The sequence below is a fragment of the Mustela nivalis genome, assembly GCF_964662115.1.
Source record: "Mustela nivalis genome assembly, chromosome: 1".
NCBI lineage: Eukaryota > Metazoa > Chordata > Mammalia > Carnivora > Mustelidae > Mustela > Mustela nivalis.
The window spans coordinates 3,037,284-3,057,046 of record NC_139020.1 but is presented as its reverse complement, the minus strand read 5'-3'; the positions used below and the strand labels follow the sequence as shown (position 1 = coordinate 3,057,046).

The window sequence follows — 19,763 nt, the reverse complement described above, 5'->3', positions numbered from 1 at the left end:
CCTGTGCGCCCGCGCTCGGTGCACGAGGGCCCGGCTGCAGGCTCATTTGTTTTGCTAGAGAGGGCGGTCGCGATGCCCCTAGCTCCAAGCCGTGACTTTGCTGTGGGAGGGACGTGTACTGTGGAGTGTGTGGAGAGCCGTGGTCTGTGGTGGCCCTGGGGGGCTCGTTGCTTCACTTGCCACTGGACTTCTGACCGCACCCCCCGCCAAGGCCCTTGGGCCCCCGGGGTGCAGCCTGGGGGAGCTGCTCAGCCTTGGGGGAGACGGAGGGCTGGGTGCTTTGGGAAACAAAGTCAGAGGCCTCCCGTGGAATGGCGGGAGGAGGCGGGGGTTGGCACAGACTCTCCGTGGAGCCCGATCACGGCCGCCCTGCACCAGCAAGGGAGGGGCCGGGCGGCCGCGACAGCGTCCTGAGGGCTGGTCGCGCACGGGCTGATGTGTTTTGCAAGCGGTTCCTGGAGCCCAGTGATCCAGCCTCTCTATCCTTATAGCTTCTGCCTTAGGGAACGCTTTTAAAAACTTGTATAGCCTTGCAAATAACTGAGAAAGAGGCCCCACGGCTGACGTTATCATCCAGAGATCTTCAGTGATGCTGGATTTGCACTTGCAAGAGCAGGAGCCGGGGGCTTGCGTGGGGAAGGGCTGACCGCGGACCGGGGCTGACCGTGGACCCGCCGCGGGGCGTGGCCACCGCCGGGCTGGAGCAGCCATTTCCGGGGCGAATGGGGAGCAGCCAGCAGACTGATTTCGCTCAGACCTGTGCTCTATAAACATCATGCGTGGAAAAGTGGAGACGTGAGCCGTGGTGGAAGGGGCGCACATCCTCTGAGACCGCTCACTGGGGCCTCCGTCTGGCCAGCACGATCACAGAGCATCTGGAGCTCAGGGCAGACACTAGAGGGGCTGGGAAGCTCGACCCCAGCCCTGGCCAATGAGGCCTGGCCTGTTGGGACCCCCTAAGACTCCAGACTCCCTTGGGGCCGCCCAGATGCACGGCTGTGTATCCGATCCCATTTTGTGGGTGTCGTTTGGAAGGCTGTGTCCCAGATAGCAGAGGTGGGGGACGGCATCGGTGCCCCAGCGGCAAAGCCGGCCTGCAGGGGCCCAAGGAGCCAGGGTCCAAGGGGCTCCCAGAGCACAGCAGTGCGTGGGGAAGCGTAGGAGCCGCGAATTTCCCCCACAGGTATTTCTGGAAGCCGGGCTGGGTGGCGCTGGGCAGAACAGGTGAGGAAATGGGTGCCAGCCTCGGGGAGCCGTGTAGAAACGGGCGGGTGGCGTCTGGACGTCGGCGGGGTGCACACCCTTGCCGGAGGAGGCGCTGAGAATGACAGTTCCCTCCAGGGGTGGGGCACCCTGGACCTCCTGGGTGCTGTGCAGAAGCCGCCCAGGTTGCAGGCTACACGCCTCCCAGAGCACTCCACTTCCCTGCCCCCACCCGCCCGGGCTGGATCTCTGATTTGGCCTCAGCCCCTGCCGTGAGCCCTCGACTCGTCCTCCCTAGGGACAGAGCAGGCGGCCAGAGAGGCCACTCTACAGCGGAGGAGGGTCCAGGCCCCAGAGGGGCCCCTCAAGGCGCCTCCTGCCTCCACCTGCCCCTCCTAAGGGGTCCAGGCTCGGCTTCTGGAGGAAAGAGCCAGGGCCTGGCGGCTTTCCACCCACCGCTGTGAGCCCCAGGCATCGAACTAAAGAGCGAGCCCGCACGCAGGTCTGGGCTCGGCATGGCTGGGGAGACATGGCCCCAAGCTGAGGTTACATCCCGGTGACATGCCACCCCTGAAGTCCAGCGGCCTCGAGCAGAGCCCTGACCTTTGGAGAGACTGCAGCAGCCCCGCAGGAGGCCCGCAAGGCTGCAGCCTGGTGAGGCCAGCCCCTGAGGGACACGGTGCAGCGTGGAGAGGCCACAGGGAGGCCACAGCAGCCGCCGGCTTGGACTCCAGGCTCCCTCGCCCACACTCAGACACTTCTTTTCTGGCAGGAAACTCTGTTCCGTTTTTCTAACGAAACTTCAGGTCGGTAGAAAGGAAAGGAATAAGAGGAGGCCCGGGAGGCAGGAAGGACGAACTTCTCCGCTCCCCGCGGCCCTGCCCCGCCCACTTCCTCCCACGTCTCTCGGATTCCCGTGTCCTCGGCCGCGGCTCGCCAGGTGGCTCTGTGGGGACCGCAGCCCGCTGCCCACGCTGCCCCACGCCCTGCCACCGCCATGTCCGGCCCCGGCCCGTGACTGCTGCAGGATGAGGTGTCCCCGTCCGTCCCAACCCCAAAACTTCTGGGGCTGTCGCAGTCCTTTCAAAGGGCATCTCAGGTTACCGTACTGGGATGTGTCAGGAGAGAGAACTTTGGGTAAAACCCCGCCCCTCCCTCCGCTTGCCTTGCTCACGCACTTGGCACAAAGTGGCCGTGGAAAGTGAGCAGTGCGGGGGGAGTGTGAATGGCCGCGGTTAACAGGAGGGAGTGGGGTTCGCTTCCCAGGCCTGCCGCGGGGAGGCGGGCGGAAGGCCGTGGGAGCCGCTCAGCTCGTCCCGGGCGCGCTCGGCTCGCGGCGTGGGTCCGGGTTTCGTGCACGTGCAGACCCAGCGCGGGCCTCGAGACGGTTGGGTGGTGAACGGTTTCCAAGATTACTTGAAGATGCTCGATGCTCGCATGAGGGGATAGTGCCGACGCGTGGTTGCCTCGGGAGAGAAGTCGCAGTCCCCCGTGTAATCCCTGGAAAGGAGGCTCGAGCTGATGCTCCAGCCTCCCCCCAAAGCCTGGACGGCTTCTCCTGGACAGGCCCCAAGGCCTCAGGTGCCTGGAATCCTCGGAGTCCGGCCCTCAACCCAGCCTCAACCCAGCACCGGCCCTTCAGCCAAGGCCTCTGCGGCCACGCATTGGCCTGCTCCAAGGACCCCCGGGAAGGACCAGCTCCCACCCAGCCCCGCCTCGGCTGCACCCCGAGGCTCCCGTGTCCTTCCTGCCGGGAATGAGGATGGGAGCCGTGGTGCTCAGTTTCCAAGGTGCCGGAGCTCGGGGTCTCCGCTGGGGAGGGCTTTCCTGCCTCCCAGGCTAGGTCTCCCCCAGGTCTCGTCACCCGCTGTCACCCTCTCGGCCTTGCCCATCACCGCTGAGGGTTGCATGCTGGGGTCTCCTGTGGGCGGTCCTCCCCAGCTCCCCTCCTCTCCACCGCCCTCCCCCCGGGCATGAAGAAGTCTGGACCCGGGACGGACCTCACTGGCTCACACTCAGCCCCTGATAAAGGAGAGACCTTGAGGGGCGGGGAGCAGGCTCGAGGGGGCCCAGCGCAGGGGGAAATGCAAGGGTCGTACATGGAGAGCCGCCTCCGATTTGAGCGGGAACTCAAGCTAGACCCAGCCGAAACCAGAGAGACCTCTCCGGAAATGTCCTTGCTGGAAGCAGTCCTCAGAAGGGAGCGCCGCGTCCGCACACGTCTTACCCTTCCTTGCATTTTCAGTCCCCTGCGATCCGTCCTCTGTGACCAGGGAGAGTGACCTCAGACGGCAGAAGCAGAAAAACAACAGAGCGATCCAGAGGAGCGACAGGACTGGCCATGACAAGCGGGTTCCGTGCGGGGGAGGCCTCCGACCCTCGCAGACAGACGCAGGCGCGGGCTCACGGGCCCCAAGACGCCGCTGAGCGGGGGCAGCCTGGGGCCTGAGCTGGAGGGCGGTTTGCACAGTCTGCGTAGCTGCGTCCCGTGCCGTGCTAATGAGCGTGGCCGGCCGGACGGGAACTCCCCTGCGAGGCCACACTGGTCTTCCCCAGCCTCCCCGCCCCCCGCTCCCGCCCAAGGCCACATCCGCTCTCACGGGGCCTGCGAAGAGCCCAGCCTGAGCGAAGAGCCCAGCCTGAGCGCAGAGCCCAGCCTGAGCGAAGAGCCCAGCCTGAGCGAAGAGCCCAGCCTGAGCGCGGAGGCCAGGGCGGCGTCGGGTCCCGGGGCTGCCGCGGTGCCTTCCCGCTCTCCGCACGACAGCAAACAGCACCGACTTACGCTGTTGAAGCTCTGGAGGCCGGAGTCCAGGATCCACTTGGCTGCACTGAAATCAAGTGATGGGCAGAGCCTCGCTGCCCTGGGGGCTCCTGGGGGGATCCGCTCCTCGCTCTCCTGCTCCTGGGGCCCGTCTGCGCACATTGGCTCGTGGCCACACCGCTCAGGTGCCTTCGGAACGTTCTCTTCCGTCGTCACGTCTCTCTCTGCTGCCATACAATTCTGTGACTTCACTAAGGCGCGTCCCGCCGTGGCCGGAGCTCATCTCACCCCAGGATCCGTCATCTCATCATGTCTGCGGAGACCTGGCCCCGTACAGCGGAGAACGGCGTCATCCTGCGGGCTTCTGGCCTCAGACCGCGCCGCACGTCCTGTCCCCAAGCCTCCTCCCGTACTGGCCCGCAGGATCGTGGGTCTGGAGCGGGGGCGAGGCACAGTGAGGGGGCGGCTGCTTCCCTTCACTGGCAGCCCAGTGCACCTTGCTCTGCGGCCTTCCGTCTCTGCAGGACGGGTCACTTCCGCCTTCGTTCATGTGCACGCTGCTGCCACCGCGTCCCCTGCCCGCCGGCTGGCCACTCACCACTAGCAGGGTCTCCCCCGTCCCTCTACTCCCACGCCAGACCTCGCTGTCCGTCCGGGTTAAGTGAGCTCCCGCCGTGCTGAGCGGCTATGCCTCCCAGACGCTTTGGCCTCGTAGACGTTTGCCGAGGCCCTCCCGTGTGCCGGAGCGGAGGGATGAAGCCGTAGCTCGCTCGCCCCCCACACCCTGCCCTGCCATCACCTCATTGGCCTGGGATGGGCAGCTGGGTTAGCGTCCGGCCCCGCTCTATGCCAGTCGTGGGACCCGACGCTCAGACTCCAGATCTGTGACACGGGGTTAGCGCCAGCCCAGCAGACCTCTGGACGGTGCCCACGACGCCCCAGATGCCGTTCTGAAGATTTTACGGGGGCGCCCAGTGCCTGCCGCATGTTGCAGGCGCGGAGAGTGTGCAGTAAAGATTTTGCCCGAAGCCCCAGGGTGCGTGCGAGGCTGAGCTGCCGGTGGACCCAGGAAGCCGGCTTCGGGCTCCGTCCCCACGGGGCAGACTTCAGGGAAAGGTGTACCCACGTGACGGATGGTCTCTGCCGCCTCCCGGGCTCGGTGCACAGACGGCCCCACGGGGGCTCACGGCGCCTCGACGCAGGTGGGGCTGGCATTACCCCCACTCTGAGGAGGGAAGGGCTCTGCCAGGGTGGAGAGAACGATGTTTGCCCCCTCCTTGTGTTTGCCCCAAACTGAGTCTCCCACAGTTCCCGGAGGCTTTGTACGCCCCTTCGGGGTGCTGGTATCGTCCCGCCCAGTGGTCTCCACCATCCCACGCGGTGGTCACCCCGAGCCGTCAGTTCCTCTGTGCTCCCTTGCCGACTGTCCCCCGATGGCAGACACTCACACAAGCCCTTCCGCTCCGTCACCGTCACCGCCGCTCACTCGCTGCATGGCCGGAAACGTTCCTGAAACTCTCTGAGCCTTAGTATCTCTGAATGGGAAGAATGACACCCTCGTCCGAGGCAGGCTTTAAGGATCGAAGGTTTTATGCCCAATAATAGCAAAGAAAGGAAAGGGGACGGTCCCCCCCGACACTCAATCTCTCTCTCTCTCTCTCACACACACACTCACACACACACACACTTGTCTTCAAGTCAGGATCCACGCCGGGCCGGGCGCTGCCCCTGTCCACTGTCTCTGTAAGTCTCGTTCCATCCACGTGTTGGGTCCATCCCTGCCCTTGATCTGGTGAAGAATCCATCCTTCCGGCGCGCCCTGAGACGCAGATACAGACGTGTACCGGACAGACGCAGAGCTGTGGGAGGACATGGAGGTGGAACCCCCGAGGAGGGGTAAGGGAGATGGTTGTTGACGCCCTCCCCGTGTGATTCTCAGCCACGAGATGTTGGGATGTCAGGGATCCCCTCGGAGACGTGCACAGATGACGCAGAATGTCGTCTCCACGGAGCTCACGGCCGTCCCAGCAGGGAGGGAAGCCGGGGTGCGGACCCGCCGGCTGGGGCGGTGCGGACGGCCGGGCTGGCAGGTGGGGGCAGGGCTGCTGCGGGCACTGGAGCGTCTCCAGCGCACAACAGGACTTCTCTTCTTCAAGATTTTATGTATTGGTTTGACACAGAGAGAGAGCGTGCGCGCAGGCATGCGGGGGGAGGGGCAGAGGGAGAGAAAGAATCCTCAAGCAGCGTCCATGCCCAGCACGGATCCCGACGTGGGACTCGATCTCATGACCTTGAGATTGTGACCTGAACCGGAATCGTGAGTCTGGGGCTTCACCAATGGAGCCCGCCGGGCGCCCCCGGGGCTTCTCTTTAGAAGAATGTGTGCAGTGAGTCTGCCTGTAGTAAGAAATGGCGGCTTCTGCTCTTATTTCATGTTCTTTTCAAACACACTGGCCAGAAAGATCCCTCCTGACTTGGAAAGGGAAGTGATGCCTACTGCAGTTCATTTGAGGCATCGCCTGCCTGGCGGTTAACTGTAGTCGTTCTGGCTGTGGGGTTATCCTTACCTGCTCTAGACAAGGAGGAGCACAGCATGAAGGATACGCTCAGGCGTACGGGTCTGTGCAATGCAGAATTAGCGGAGCACTGTGGACACGCTGCCGACGCGCACAGGAGGAGAGGGACGTGGCCAGCCTCCGGTCTTGGCCTTAGTTAAGTCACGCGTTTATTTCCAGAGTGTTTAAAAACATAAAAGTTGGGATTTTGGTCTTGGTCTCTGCTTAGCCTGTCTTCTGTATTAAACTTGTGATTCTTGGGCACTGATAAGCCTTTAACTCCCCCAAAGACAGAAAAGTGGCGAATCTGCAGATGATTTTACGTTGGCTGTTCTCTGGGCCGGGTTGAGTTCTAACTCCTGGAGCTGGAACGTGGGATCCAGGAGCCAGAGTGAAAATTCTCTAGTTTGCTTCCAGGGCAAAGTCTTACGCGAGCTTATAGAAGTGTAGGTAAGACCTTAGTAGATTACAGAAGCTACAGAAGACAATCACGGCTTGGTCAACAAAAGATAAGGAATTTGAACTGGTTTATTTTTCCTCTGGGAGAGGAGCCCAAGTCAATATCCGCTCCAAGTACGTACGCCATCAGAAATATCGCCAATCGGAAACAAGGCAAACAGAGAATGCATACGTCATTATGGGCAAGGGACCTACCTCCCACGCAGACCTCCTACAGCTCTCCTGGCGGCACAGCCTCTGCCTCTGGGCTTAGAGCCCATGGGGGGGTGGGAGGTCTGAGTTTGCATGTGGGTCCACACCGGCCAGGCCAGGCCAGCTTCTTCACTCTCAGCGACAGGGGTGATGGTGACACCAAGCTTATGAGGTTCTTATGAGGACCCAGGGTCACGGGGCTCGTAGGGCATTTGGCTCAGGCTCTGGCCCAAGCATAGGCTCGGTCCTGTTAGGCAGCAGTGATGGGGGAACGTAGTGGTGGTGTGGTGATGCTGGTGATGGCGGAGATGGTGCTGGTGGTGGAGCAGGTCCTGGTGGAGGCCGTGGTGAAAGTCCTGGTGGAGGTCATGGCAGGGATGGTGCTGGTGTCGGAGGAGGTCCAGGTGGACGTGGTGATGGCGGCGCTGGCATCATTAGCCTGACCTAAACCAGCAGATGCAGACTTCAGCCTCAGCTCATTGGCGCGGGAGGATGTTTGGGCACCATTGCTCCCCCAATGGACAGATCCCGGGCTCCAAGGGATGCAAAGGAACTGCCCACAGTTCTGCCCACGGGGCCTCATCCTCCAAAGACTTCCTTCCACCTTTAACAGAAGAGAAAACTGACGCAGGGAAATCCCAGGGATCACGGAGTCTATCAGAGTATTTTTTTTAACTCCTACCTGCTGATTCTGGTAACTGATTAATACGTATTTGAATTGCTCTGACCCCACTTTTGTTGCAGTTTGGATAGAGTTGAATGTGGTTGATAATCAGCACGGGGGTATCGGTTAGAGCAATGGCGCCTGCGTTGTGGCAGCATTCCCAAGATGGCACACCCTTCGGCCGTCCTCTACTGAAAGAGGAATGCCGCCGTGTTGGAGTCAGGGCCGGGTGCCCTTGGTGCCTCTTGCTGGGGTAAACGGTCTTAAAGGGTCAAGGAGGAGCCTCCCCATCCCCTTTCCCAGGGAAGGGTTTCCAGGGACGCGTCCAGTAATCACAGGGGCCGCACAACTTCGCACTTAGTGTGTACCAGGCCCTCTGTGTCATAACGAACCCTCTGAACGTTCCACGGCAAGGGGACCATTCCTCCTTTTGTAGGAGAATCAGAGCCTTGGAGCGGTTCAGAAAACTCACATCTCTGACTCTTCCCTGCGCACCCCTCTGCCCTGCCCGTGCCTGGAGCAGTGCACGACACCAGAGACCAGCCAGGGGTGACCCAGGGGTTGTGAGACAGCTGGAATGGCACAGCCTCCAGACGAAGCAGGACCTGCCGATTCAGAAGGAGCCCGCGGAGAGCAGCCACTAACCCGCTGTCTGCCCTGATGGCCTGAAGAATTGGTGCTCTGATTTGCACCACGTGGGCAGCTGAACTCATTCCCCCCACAAAATCTCACGAGCAATCCTAATATGAGAAGGTTATATAAGGAGTTAGTGACGTGTTTGTTCTGGAAGTTCAGATCGATAGCGCCCACCGAAGAACTGACGGAAACGGGGAGGGTCCTTGTGTGGGCACCGCAGCTGGAGGCGGGCACCGCAGCTGGAGGCGGGCACCGCAGCTGGAGGCGGGCACCGCAGCTGGAGGCGGGGGCTCAGAGTGGCGGCTGCCGGCTCATGAGCTCAGCCACAGCTGCCTTCACTTCGGGTTTTGGCCCCCAGAACGTTGCCTGGGGGCCACCAGGACTTAGGATGGCCGTCATGGGCAACCTCGCAGGTAACAGCCAAGCAGGCCTGACCCCGAAGATAATGTGTCCCCCGTCTCCAATCACTGATATTCAGGTCATTAGACCTAAGGGTTTGCTTTGTAATGATGTCCAAAGGCATTTCAGACAGGCTACTTAAAGGAGGTCCGAGTCCCAGGGGACCAGGATCCTGTCCCGACGCCCCGCGCCCCAGCACAGGCCCCTTCACAAGTCCGTCCTGGCTTCCCCACCTGAGCCGCTCTCAGCCCACCTGCTGGTCCGGAGCCCTTGAGGCCCCTGCCCAGGCTCATTGCAGCCTCCTGAGAGAGGGGCCCAGGCCCCCACTCCCGGCCTGGTCATCAGAACCCTCAGTTCAGCAGGGTCTTGAAGATGGGTGGACCTGAGGGACGTTCTCATCAGGTCTGGAGCTCAGAAATTCTTTGCCTGGAAATCCTGGGCCCATGGGGAGTGAGGCCTGGCGGCATGCGTCAGGCCCTCAGAGCACCTGTTGGGGAGGGACCCCCCCCTTCCCACCCTCTCCCTGCTGTTTGCCACCACCCGTTCCCCCCCAGGGTCACGGGGCCACATAGGGCCCCCTCAGTCCCCCAGGTTAGGACTGGTGCACCCGTGGCCAGCCCAGAGGCCTGGACCCCCTCCCCGCCCCGCTCCATCCCAGGAGGCACCGGGCCTCGCCTCTGCTCTGGATTCCTCCTCCGCCACCCCCACACTGTCTCTGCGACCCCCCACTTCCCTGATGCTCTCCTGGTGCCTCCCCTTCCTCCCCAGCCCTCCCCCCCGCCCCTTGCTGAGTGCTATTTAAATTCTGGGTTTTGTCCTCTGATTAATTTCCTCATCTGCTTGGCTTAACGCCAAAGAATATTCTTTCCAAATAAAAAATGGTAAATGTTTTCTCTCTCCTAAGAATTTTATGTAAATGCCTCCCGTGCTATCAGGAGGGAACGAACGTTCATCAGCTAGTTCTGTTATCAGTGACCAGCCTCGCCTCCAGATCCAGATCACTTTTCTCGTGCTTATGAAGGTCCTGCATATTCATGGTTGAATATTTTGAAAAACGCAGAGCACATAAAAAGAAAAAAAAAAAAAAAGAATCCAGGCATCTCGGGACCTCTCCTGCGTTCTGGTGTGTGTGTGCACACGCGCGTGCAAGCGGCTCTCTTCTACGTGATGTTTTATCCCGATCATTTCACTCAGTGTCGCGTCGGCAAGTACTTTCCAACATAGCATTCGGGAGTCTCCAGAAAACACGATTTTCATGCAAAGTAATGTTCCGTCATGGAGACGTCCTTAAATGGAATCATTCCGTCATTGGTAGGATGTTTAGCCTAATTCCATTTCTGCGCGATCCGTCCTATGAGAGGACCCTCCGGGCCACGTGTCTTTGCTTACGGGGCGGCGGCCCGGGTCAGGAAGGTGCCCGAGTGGAGCCTGCGACATCGTAAATGCTCTTATTCTCGTGTTCGGCATTATTATTTCCTCACCTTGCCCAACTGCCTTCCCCGGGGCCGTGTGGACACACAGTCCGGGCAGGCCACCCCCTCGCCACCCCCAGCCGGAGCTGTTCCACATAGACGCTGGGGGATCATTGTAGAGTCACGTGCCGTTCTAAGAAATAACGCAGAGACATCCAGGTACCCTTTACTCCGTGGCCCCCGCGGTAGCTTCTTGTGATGTTACGGTTCGGTATCACAACTGGGCTGCTGACTGCGAGACAAGCCACCACCATGCACGGATTTCCCCTATTTTACTGTGGTGTCTGACTGTGGGTACCAAGTCTCTACCATGGAACCATGCCACGGGCAGGTTCCTGCAGCCACAACCGCGGGGACAGGATGGACAGCTCCGCATTCAGACCCGCCCACCTGCTTCCTCCACCCACCTCGTCCCTAACTCCTGGCTCACGCTAATCTCTCCATCTCTACAATTATGTCATTTCCGGAGCGTCACCTAAATGGAACCCTACGGTGTGGGAACTTTGGGGATGGGCTTTTATTCACTCGGCACAAACCCCTGGAGACCCATCCAGTTGTGTGGATCGGTGATTTACTCCTTGTTGTGGCCGAGCCGTGTTCTGCGTCGCAGACGCACCCGCGGTGCGATGTCCTCCCCCGCAGAAGGGCAACCGGGGACGCCAGACTTGGGCTGTCTACCCCTTTTCCATGATTCGTCACTTTGCTTATTTCCCGCCGTTTCCTGAGAGGCCAGGATGACCTTTTTCAGAAGTCAGCACCCTTGTTTGGGTTGGGTAGAGATTTCTGAAGTCCCTGCGACGTTTATAAGTAAGAGGCGTCGTCAGGAAGGACAAGAGCATATACACGGAGGACGACACGTTCCCGCCAAGTTTAAGAACGTCCAGGGGGCTGAGACGAGTCTCTGGTGCAAGGGGCAGGGAACGTCCCAGAAGCATCAGCTCCGATCAAGCAGAGGAAGGACACGGAGCGGGGTCCCCGCACCGAGGACCTGAGCTCACTTGTTGCTCCCCCGGAAGGCGACTCAACAGAAGACAGCACCGTCGCCCCTTCCGCCCCCTCCCCGCGGTCCACAGCCGTGTGTTGTCTACATGTCTGGCTCTCCATCTTCAGCCGGAGCCCCGTAAAATCACTCGGGGAGCAGCACTGGAGAGGAATCGTAGTGAGGGACATGTTGCTGGAGATCTGTTACTGCCGGTTCCAAACAGCTCTGTGAAAATTGTTGCTAAGGCAATTGAGTAAAAAATTCACAGGCAGCGTACACAGTAACAGCAACAATGAACGTAAGCGCCTGTTTTCAAACAGCCAGCCCCCAAAGCACGACATGTCCGATGCAGATCATTTTTTTAATGATTTGGAGAGGTCCCACAGACATTTTCTGTGATTTCGACAGCTGCCGAGGGCCCTCATGGCTTGCCAGCATCTGAGATTGTCCCCCTGGTGATAAAGATGGCAGCCAGCCTCGCAGAGGAGCTCCCCAGGGATGCTCTGCCCCCTCGAGGGGGCACCTGCCCTGACCCCCACTCTGCCCAGTCCCTAGTCCCCTCCTGGGCATATCCACATACTGATGTCTTCTTCTGCTATAGTGCTGGCTTTTGTCGTTCCCAGCTTGTAAAACCCAGCCCAAACCTCACTGCCAGGTGGTTCTCTCCTTGGTCAGGATGGGGACCGGCTGGTGACGCAGCACCCAGCATCTGAGCAGGAAGCCCAGTGGCTAGCGGCGGTTGACTTCGTGCCCACGCCCACGAGAATGTGATAAACCCATCAGTGCCGTTCAGGCAGCAGCCAGGAGGCCCCTCCCACCCACCGCCTGGGCCGGCTCTGCTCTCCCATGTAGGTGCGCAGAGCAAGGGCCCGGCAGGCACTCGAAGGCCTGGCCCACTCGGCCCACTCTGCTCTGTGAGGCTCTCCTACTCCTGCCGGAGCCCGAGGCCCCGAAGACGGAGTCACTTTCTCGGCAGACGGGTCCTGCCACAGCTGGGTTGTTAGCGGGGAGGGAGCCACGAGTCATCTGTGTTTGCGACACCCAGATGACAGACGGCTGTCACCACCCTTCTATGCGTCCTGCCCGACTGTCAACCGATCAGCCCCGCCGCTGCCCGTTGTCCTCCCTTAAGGAGGGGAAGGGGAGAAACCACAGGAGGACAGAGAGTGCGTGTTAAGACCGGCTTTCCTTAAATGTTGCTTTGTCTGAGAATTCGCACATGGACTCCAGGCCAGAAATGCACATCGGTAAATGCGCGCTCCAGAAATCGGGGCTAGTGTCGGGCAGACACGGAGTACGGCAACCCCCCCCCAACCCCCGCCACCACCCAGGGCAGCCAGGGTCCCCTGAGCAGCCGCCACTGGCAGGGCCCACCCGGGCTCCAGGCTCCATGGAGCAAGACGCAACCTCCACGTGGGAAACACGCTCTGGCAGCCATGGCCACGCATGGTCAGAGCCGGAGTGGACGTGGAAGCCGTGGCTGGCCCTGCCCTGACCCCGTCTGGTGCCGAGCAGGGACAGGAGTGCGGGGGCGGGCGGCGCACACCAGCTCCTCTCTCCCCCGGCTGGAGCGGGAGCTGCATGAAGCCTGTGTGCGTCGCAGCCCAGGCTTGGTCACCGGAGGTATGTGGCCGGGCCAGTCCCTCCTTACTGTCCGGCTTAATACCACACCTTTCAGATTCGCAGAGGTGGGGTGTGGTGAGCCAGGAGTGGTCCCGGGTAGGAGGTCACAGCCTGAAGCTGGCAGGGGACACCAGGGAGCCCTGGCCGCTTGCCCCCGGCCGAGCGTGAGGAAGCTGGGATGCCAAGGCCATCTCCGTGGGTGGAAGAACCTTCTAGAAGAGGTGGAGCTCAGGGAGGGGTGTGCCCCAGTCTGCGGGTGAACGCCGTCCTGCTGCCGGCCTGCGGCCCCCACCGCACCCCCACGTTCCTGCCGGCCTCGGCACACACCGGGGCCCTGTCTCTGCTCCAGATCATGCCCGCGCCTTGGCCCTCACTCGGGTCCCCACTCCGCTGGCGACGACGCCCTTCCACACCCTCCCTGAGCGCGGCCAGCTGGCCACGCAGCTCCGTTTCTCCGCGGAAAGTCCCGCTGGAAAGCTCTTCCACGGAACTCAGAAGGCCTCTGCCCTGGGCCTGGCTTAGCAGGGAGCTCTGGTCGAGCACGGGTCCGGCCGATGAGCCCCCAGGACTCCCGGGGACTCCTGGCGGTGGGCTGTCGGGAGGCGAGGGAGTCAGTCTGTGCGTCAGGCGGTGGTGGCCGTGGTCGGCCCCGACCCGGGCGGCTGTCTCGTGGGCGGGAGCTCTGCCTTCACGACCGTTTCGGGCACAACGGACGGCCGGTGTCACGGTCTGTATGGATGGACTGGGTGAGGAGACCTCGGGTGGCATTCCAGGCCGCGGCTGCGGACCTGCGGGAGGGGCCGGAGAGACCGTGTGGTGACGTCGCCATGGAAACCGGTTCCCCACCTCCCGCCCCTCATGCCCTGCGGCTGTGTCTTGCAGGTGGTCTTCAGCAAGTACTGTAACTCCAGTGACATCATGGACCTGTTCTGCATCGCCACCGGCCTACCCCGGTGAGTGGCCCAGCTCGCCCCGCCCCCAGAACGTCCCGCCCCCCAGGCCACCCCTCCCCTGGCCCACCCCCAGAACGCCCCGCCCCCACCAGCAGGGCACTGGCTTCCAGAGAGGACCCTGTCTGGGAGGGAGGGCCAGCCGCCAGGTCCGAGAGGTGACGGGTGGGCCAGGGCCCCGTGGCTCACCTCGCACTTGGGGGCCCTTCCCAGTCAGTGAGTGAGACCTGCAGGAGGGCGCAGCGGCCTCCACCCCCCCACCCCCCCACCCGTCCCCGGCGATGCCTGCAGGAAACCGCTGGGCGGAACTAGACAGAAATCACCGTCTTAAGAGGGTCATTTCCCCTTTTTATTTATTTGAAGAAGGACCCAGGAGGGGGTTGTGTCTTGGCTTGGGTCCCCCAGCCCCAAACGATCCCGTGGGCGCGATTTTCTATCTGGGGGTGGCGGCTGGGCCGGGTGCCGCAGAGCCCTGTTTGGGAAAGACAGATTTTCAGAAAGCAGTTGAAAAGGCGGAAATCCCCGTAGAATCGTCAGAATTCGCAGGTTATTCCCGCGGCGAACGGTCTGTCCGAGTGCAGTTTCTGTGACGTTCTGACTATGAAAGGGTGGTCGGGGTCACCTTCTGTGTGGCCCCTGAGCCCGGCGCGGCAACCTGGGTCGAGGAAGGGGTCACAGGCAGGGGAGGACAGGCCGAGGCGTCGCCCGGACCTTACCGCAAACTGCAGATTACAGCGGCAGAAACAGGCCGCGGCCTGGGCGTCTTGGAGCATTGCGCTGGGAAACAGACTCGTTCGGTTCTCGCAAATGACCGGAGATTCGAGTGCCCCCCCCGACACCCTTGCAGGCCACCGGAGACCAGAGAGGGTTAAATCACGTGTCCAAGGCCACACACACACACACACACACACACACACACACCAGCTCAGCAGAGGCCCGGGGACGAGGGGTTGGGGGGGGGTGGTGTGGAGACTCAGTTTCCCCACTAGAAACTGCTTCCTAGGAGAGGTCCCCGCCCCCGTGGCTCCCAGGGGCAGTGAAGCTGAGGGCAGAGGTCTCCCTGCTGACCCGCAGCCACGCTCGGGTCTCATCCCTGCTCCGTAACTTAGACTGCCTCCCCTTCCCACTTTAAAGCCCTCAAAAACGGACGGAGCCCTTGGAATTACACACAGGCTCTGCCCTGCCCTGGGGCCGGGCCACTTGTCCCTTAGGACTCAGAGACACTGACGCGGTGTGTCTTCTAGGAACACGACCATCTCTCTGCTGACTGCGGACGACGCCATGGTGTCCATCGACCCCACCATGCCGGCCAATTCTGAACGGTAAGCAGTGGCCTCCGCCGCTCAGCACCCTCGTGGCCCCTCCGAGACGTCCCTGCACACGGGGGGCTGGCCCCACGGTGTCCTCTTAATTCACGGCTGTAGGAAAAGCCAAACTGAAACCAAAGACGGGGCAGGGATGGGAGGGTCCTTTGCAGACCGGTCCCTTTCCAAGATAATCACAGGCGCGGGTGGGCTCAGGGCCCTTGGGACGGCTTGCCCTCAGCAAGGGTCCTCAGAGGAGGCACGGACAGGAAACTGAGACCCCGAAGTCTGGTGAGGAGCAGAGGAGCCAGGCCCCGGGCTGAATGCCGACGGCCCCGTCCTGCTCTGGAAGGTTCCTGGACCGTGGCCCTGGGGGTGTTGTGTTTGCCACTGGGCCGGGTCCTGGTGCGGACCTGGGGCTGCCCGCTAGACGCCTCCGCCCGGGACAGTGGGGACCCCAGGGGCCCGAGGAGCTAAACCCGGAAAGGCCTGGCAGGGGAAAGGGGTTAGTGAAGGTTCGAGGAGTCAGCAGCGCCCATCGTGGGGCCGGAGGAAGGACAAGGCGTCCGAGCAGAGCCCCTCCCCTCGCTGCGCGGCCCCTTGGACCGCGGCCTGCCGAGTCCCAGGGGCCCCCACTTCTTGTCTGCAGCCGCGCAAGGCCATGCAGCAGGGCCCATGGGGGGGCACCCCCTTCAAGTTCCCCTGTCGGTGGCTCAGTATCTGCTCTGAGGGCCGTTTGTTAATCCGGCCGTCGGGACGTCCCAGGGGCCCAGCCCTTTGGGCCATTCAGAGCTGGAAGGAGAAAGCGGGTCCCGGGCAGACCCCTCTCGTGCCCCAGCGGCTGGAGGGCCCGTGTAGGATGTGGCATCCCTGCGACGGGGTGGTCCGAGACCCTCACTGTAGGTCCCCGAAGGTCCCCCCCACCCAAGGTCTGTGCACCTGCTCCCCCCAGCCGGGCTGGGTGCAGGAGCCTCCCAGACCCTGACAGGGACTCAGGACAGCCCCAGTGCAGACACTCACTGCCTGAAGCGCCAGGGGGGCCGAGGTCGAGGTGCGCTCTGGCGTTTTCTCTTCACAGAGTTACTGGTTATGCGCTCAGAGGTCACCAGCCCCGCCCAGCTCTGCGGGAGGCCGCCCTCCTCCCTCCCTCTCTGTGCCCCCAGGTTCTCCCTGGGCCTGGGCCCCAGGACTGGCTTTTCTCTGGGCGCCGAGGTGGTCGTGGTGACGCTGGGCGGGACCCCTCTGCCCCTCGGCTGATGGGACCTCCTCTCCCTCCGCTGGCTTCCCCGCCACCTCTGTCTGCTTCCGACCCTCCGCCCCGGGGAGGCAGGTGCACTCCGGGGCCTCCTGCTCGGCCCCCCGCAAGGCCCCGTCTGCTCTGGTTCTCTCTGGTCGCTCTGCCTGGGGGTCCCACCATCCTAGTGTGACCAGTCCCACCAACCCAGTGACTTTCAGCCCTGCGGAGGACTGAAACACCAGAGCCCTCCACAAAGCCCCAGTGCCCAGGCCCCTGCTAGGACCCGTCCGATGCGGAGTTTTGAGGGACGGCTTAGAGCTCACCGGGCGACTCCAGGTGCAGCCCCTGGCGAGCGCCGCTGGTGGAGAGTGTGGAAAGCATGAGAAGTGCTCGAACCCACACGCACTGGAAACAAGGCGTGACCTGAGCTGCCAGAACCCAGACACATTAGGACACCGTGCCTAGGGTGATGAATCCCTAGTTCCATGTAAGCAACTTCCCGAAGACCTCCTGAAGCAGGCCCTGTCCTGAGCGAGAGTGGGGCAGGCCCAGGGCGGGCATGAACTCGCTGCTCGACACTGCAGCGGGAGGACCCCCCACGGCGCTGTCCGCCCTTTCCCCAGGGTAGCTGGGCCCTCCAGCTTTCATATTCATGTTTTCAGCTGTCAGAGTTTTCCATGTGGCCTGGGACTGCTGAGCCACAGGAGGCCCCGTCCGTCATGCTGTGCCGTTGGGTACACCAGAGTCCCCACGGGAAACTGGGTTTCCCGTGCATGTTCTCTGCGGGTCCACAGCAAGCCCAGCCCCTTCCCAGACCCTCCCAGACCCTCGGGTCATGCGTCTCCCTCTTCAACGACAGACGGACACTCCGTGGCACAGCGAACAGATCCTCCGTGCCCTGCTGACCGGGCCCGAGGATTTCGAGAGCTTGGCCGTTCGGACAGGGCAGTGACCCCCATCCCCTCAGTGTGAACTTGCACGTGGACGGTCAGGTGCCCGAGGACAGGCGCGTTTCATCCGTCCATTGTTCTGTCACCCGTCCCTGACCCAGATGTCACCACTTGTGACAAACTGAATGACCAACCAGGCAAACAGCTGACACAGACAAGTGACCTGTGACGGTGTCCCACAGGCCCGTTTCATCCGATACCCCTGTTCCTACATCCGTGGGCTGAGTCAGAGGACTGCGTATCCTCCTGGTAACAGTCCCGCCGGGACACCTACCCCAGGACCATGGCCGTGCGTGCTCCCGCCGGCGACGCCAGGGCACCTGTCTCCTTGGTCCCCTCTGGCCTGCCTGTTCGCAGGCTTGAAATTTCGCCTAACCACTGGGTCAAAAACAGCATCTCTCTTGAGGACGCTTTCTTAAAAACTGTTTTCAGCGACTGCGTTTCCCTGAGCCTCTTTCCTGTGGTTTCCCGCCCCCTCGGCCACAGGTCCTTGTGTGTCAAGGGCAAACACTCTCCCATCCCTTCTGGCCTCGGGACGACCAGGGTGGCATCCGATGGGACAGAACCATCTTCCCTCATGCAGCTGAGAGATGGGGTTGCCACGGGCTCGAGCTGGGCGAGGACGGAGAGCCTCCCCGCGTCCGTCGGGCGTCGGGGGCACTCGGGCAGCCCTGGGGTCTCTGCCAGTCGCAGGGGCCTTCTGCACCCGAGTAGCAACGGGACCGATCACCGACTGCGTTCAGCTCACCAAACACGAACATCACAGAGGGAGTTCATCATTTAAATGCTGTACTTAGAGTATTTGGAATTCTTCCGAACGAGGAAGCTCAGAACAGCCAAAGAAACTAATTTCAGAAAAAAAGAAAAAAAAAAAACCCTAATCCGCTGAATTCTAATTTATCCCGAGCAGCTTATCTCCCACGGCAGGCGCGCCGAGAGCACCTTGAACGGCATCTCACGTCCGAACTGTCCCCTCTCTTGCAGCACCCCCTACAAAGTGAGACCCGTGGCCGTCAAGCAGCTGTCTGGTAAGGCCCTGCTATCATTTTTAAAATTAAAAGAAAAAAAGAAGGCTCCAGACTGCCCCTGTGCTTGAATGTGTATTAGGTAAGCATCTGAATCCAAAACCCCGTGCGACTGCAGAACCCAAATCCCTATCTTAGACGCCCCGCCCCGGAAGTCCCGCAGGAGCCTCCCTCCCCTGCTGTCCCTACAGACTCGGCAGACGCTCGGTGACGCGCCCTCCCGCGTCCTCCTGGACGCAGGGCCTGTCCCGCTCACTCAGACTGTGACCTGCAAAGGTGGGCCCTTTGCAGCCCCCCAGCCCCCGGGATGCTTCGTGTAGCCAGCGGTGCTGTTTTGCCAAAACCCAATTCCTTTCGGATCTTTTATGTCCCTTATTTATGGATGATTCATGCGCCATGAACTGTTCCCACTTACGTGTAGGCTCTGATGAGCTTTGAAAAATGCATCCCGCTCGTCGCCGTGAACCAGAATCAAGACACAGAGCATTTCCGTTACCTGACAGGGCTCTCCTGTGCCCCTTCCCACAGAACCCCCACCCCGCTCCCTGTCAGCTGAGCCGCTCTCTGACCCCGTAGAGCCGTCTCTCCCAGAGCGTTGTGTAAAGCACGTCATGCAGAGCGCGCACTCCTTTCTGACTCAGCCTGTCGTCTTTGACGCCGGACGGTGTGGGGCGTCTGAGCGGCTCATTCCTTCTTATTGCTGGGAAGGCTTCGTGGTGTGGCCGGACCCAGCGTGATGACCCGGCCTCCTGGTAGAGGACACCCGGGTCCCCTCCAGACTGGGGACTTTATGAGCAAGGCAGCTATAAGCACTCAAGGGCGTGCCTCTCTGGGGACATGTACTCCGATGTCTCTCGGAACGAACGGGACTGTGCTTGTTTCACTTAAAAATAAAATCCAGTCCATTTTTTCCAAAGTGGCGGCAACATTTTGCCTTCCCACTCACGGCGTGTGCGCCCTCCTCGCCTGCACTTGGAACTGTCTGCCCTTTTATGTGACCCCTTCCGACGGGTGGGTGGTGGCCCTGCACTGGGTTTGCATCTGTGTTTCCCGGGTGACTCACCAGGAGAAAGCATTTACTAACCGGTCATGAATCTTCCTACGTGATCCGTCACAGTCGTCCAGACGGAGTTCCCGTAGGTCGACCCGTGAGCGCTCCCGGTCGTTCTGACACACCCCGTTACTCAGACGTCCTGGGAATGGTTTCTCCCGCCTGACTCACTTGCATTTTCCTGGTAGAGCCTTTCAGGGAGGAGAAATACCAGATTCTGCTCAGGCCTGGTTGATCCGTTTTGCTCTTTGATGGTTTTGCTTTGGGTGCCGGATCTCCGAAATCGCAGTTCATCCCCTG

General features: G+C 61.5%; 1 protein-coding gene across 4 annotated transcripts in view; it reads left to right on the top strand.

The window, feature by feature from the left end:
• The window catches only part of PDE9A (phosphodiesterase 9A), an 81,611-nt gene that overhangs the window by 8,200 nt on the left and 53,648 nt on the right, over positions 1-19,763 (top strand). For 3 of the 4 annotated variants that reach the window (XM_082720735.1, XM_082720736.1, XM_082720737.1), the window contains exons 2-4: positions 13,829-13,899; positions 15,141-15,218; positions 18,372-18,415. In XM_082720735.1, coding sequence (XP_082576861.1) covers positions 13,829-13,899; positions 15,141-15,218; positions 18,372-18,415 — 193 coding nt within the window. Of the gene's footprint in view, positions 1-13,828; positions 13,900-15,140; positions 15,219-18,371; positions 18,416-18,476; positions 18,495-19,763 lie in introns of those variants that run through there. The other variant, XM_082720738.1, reaches the window with a different exon arrangement.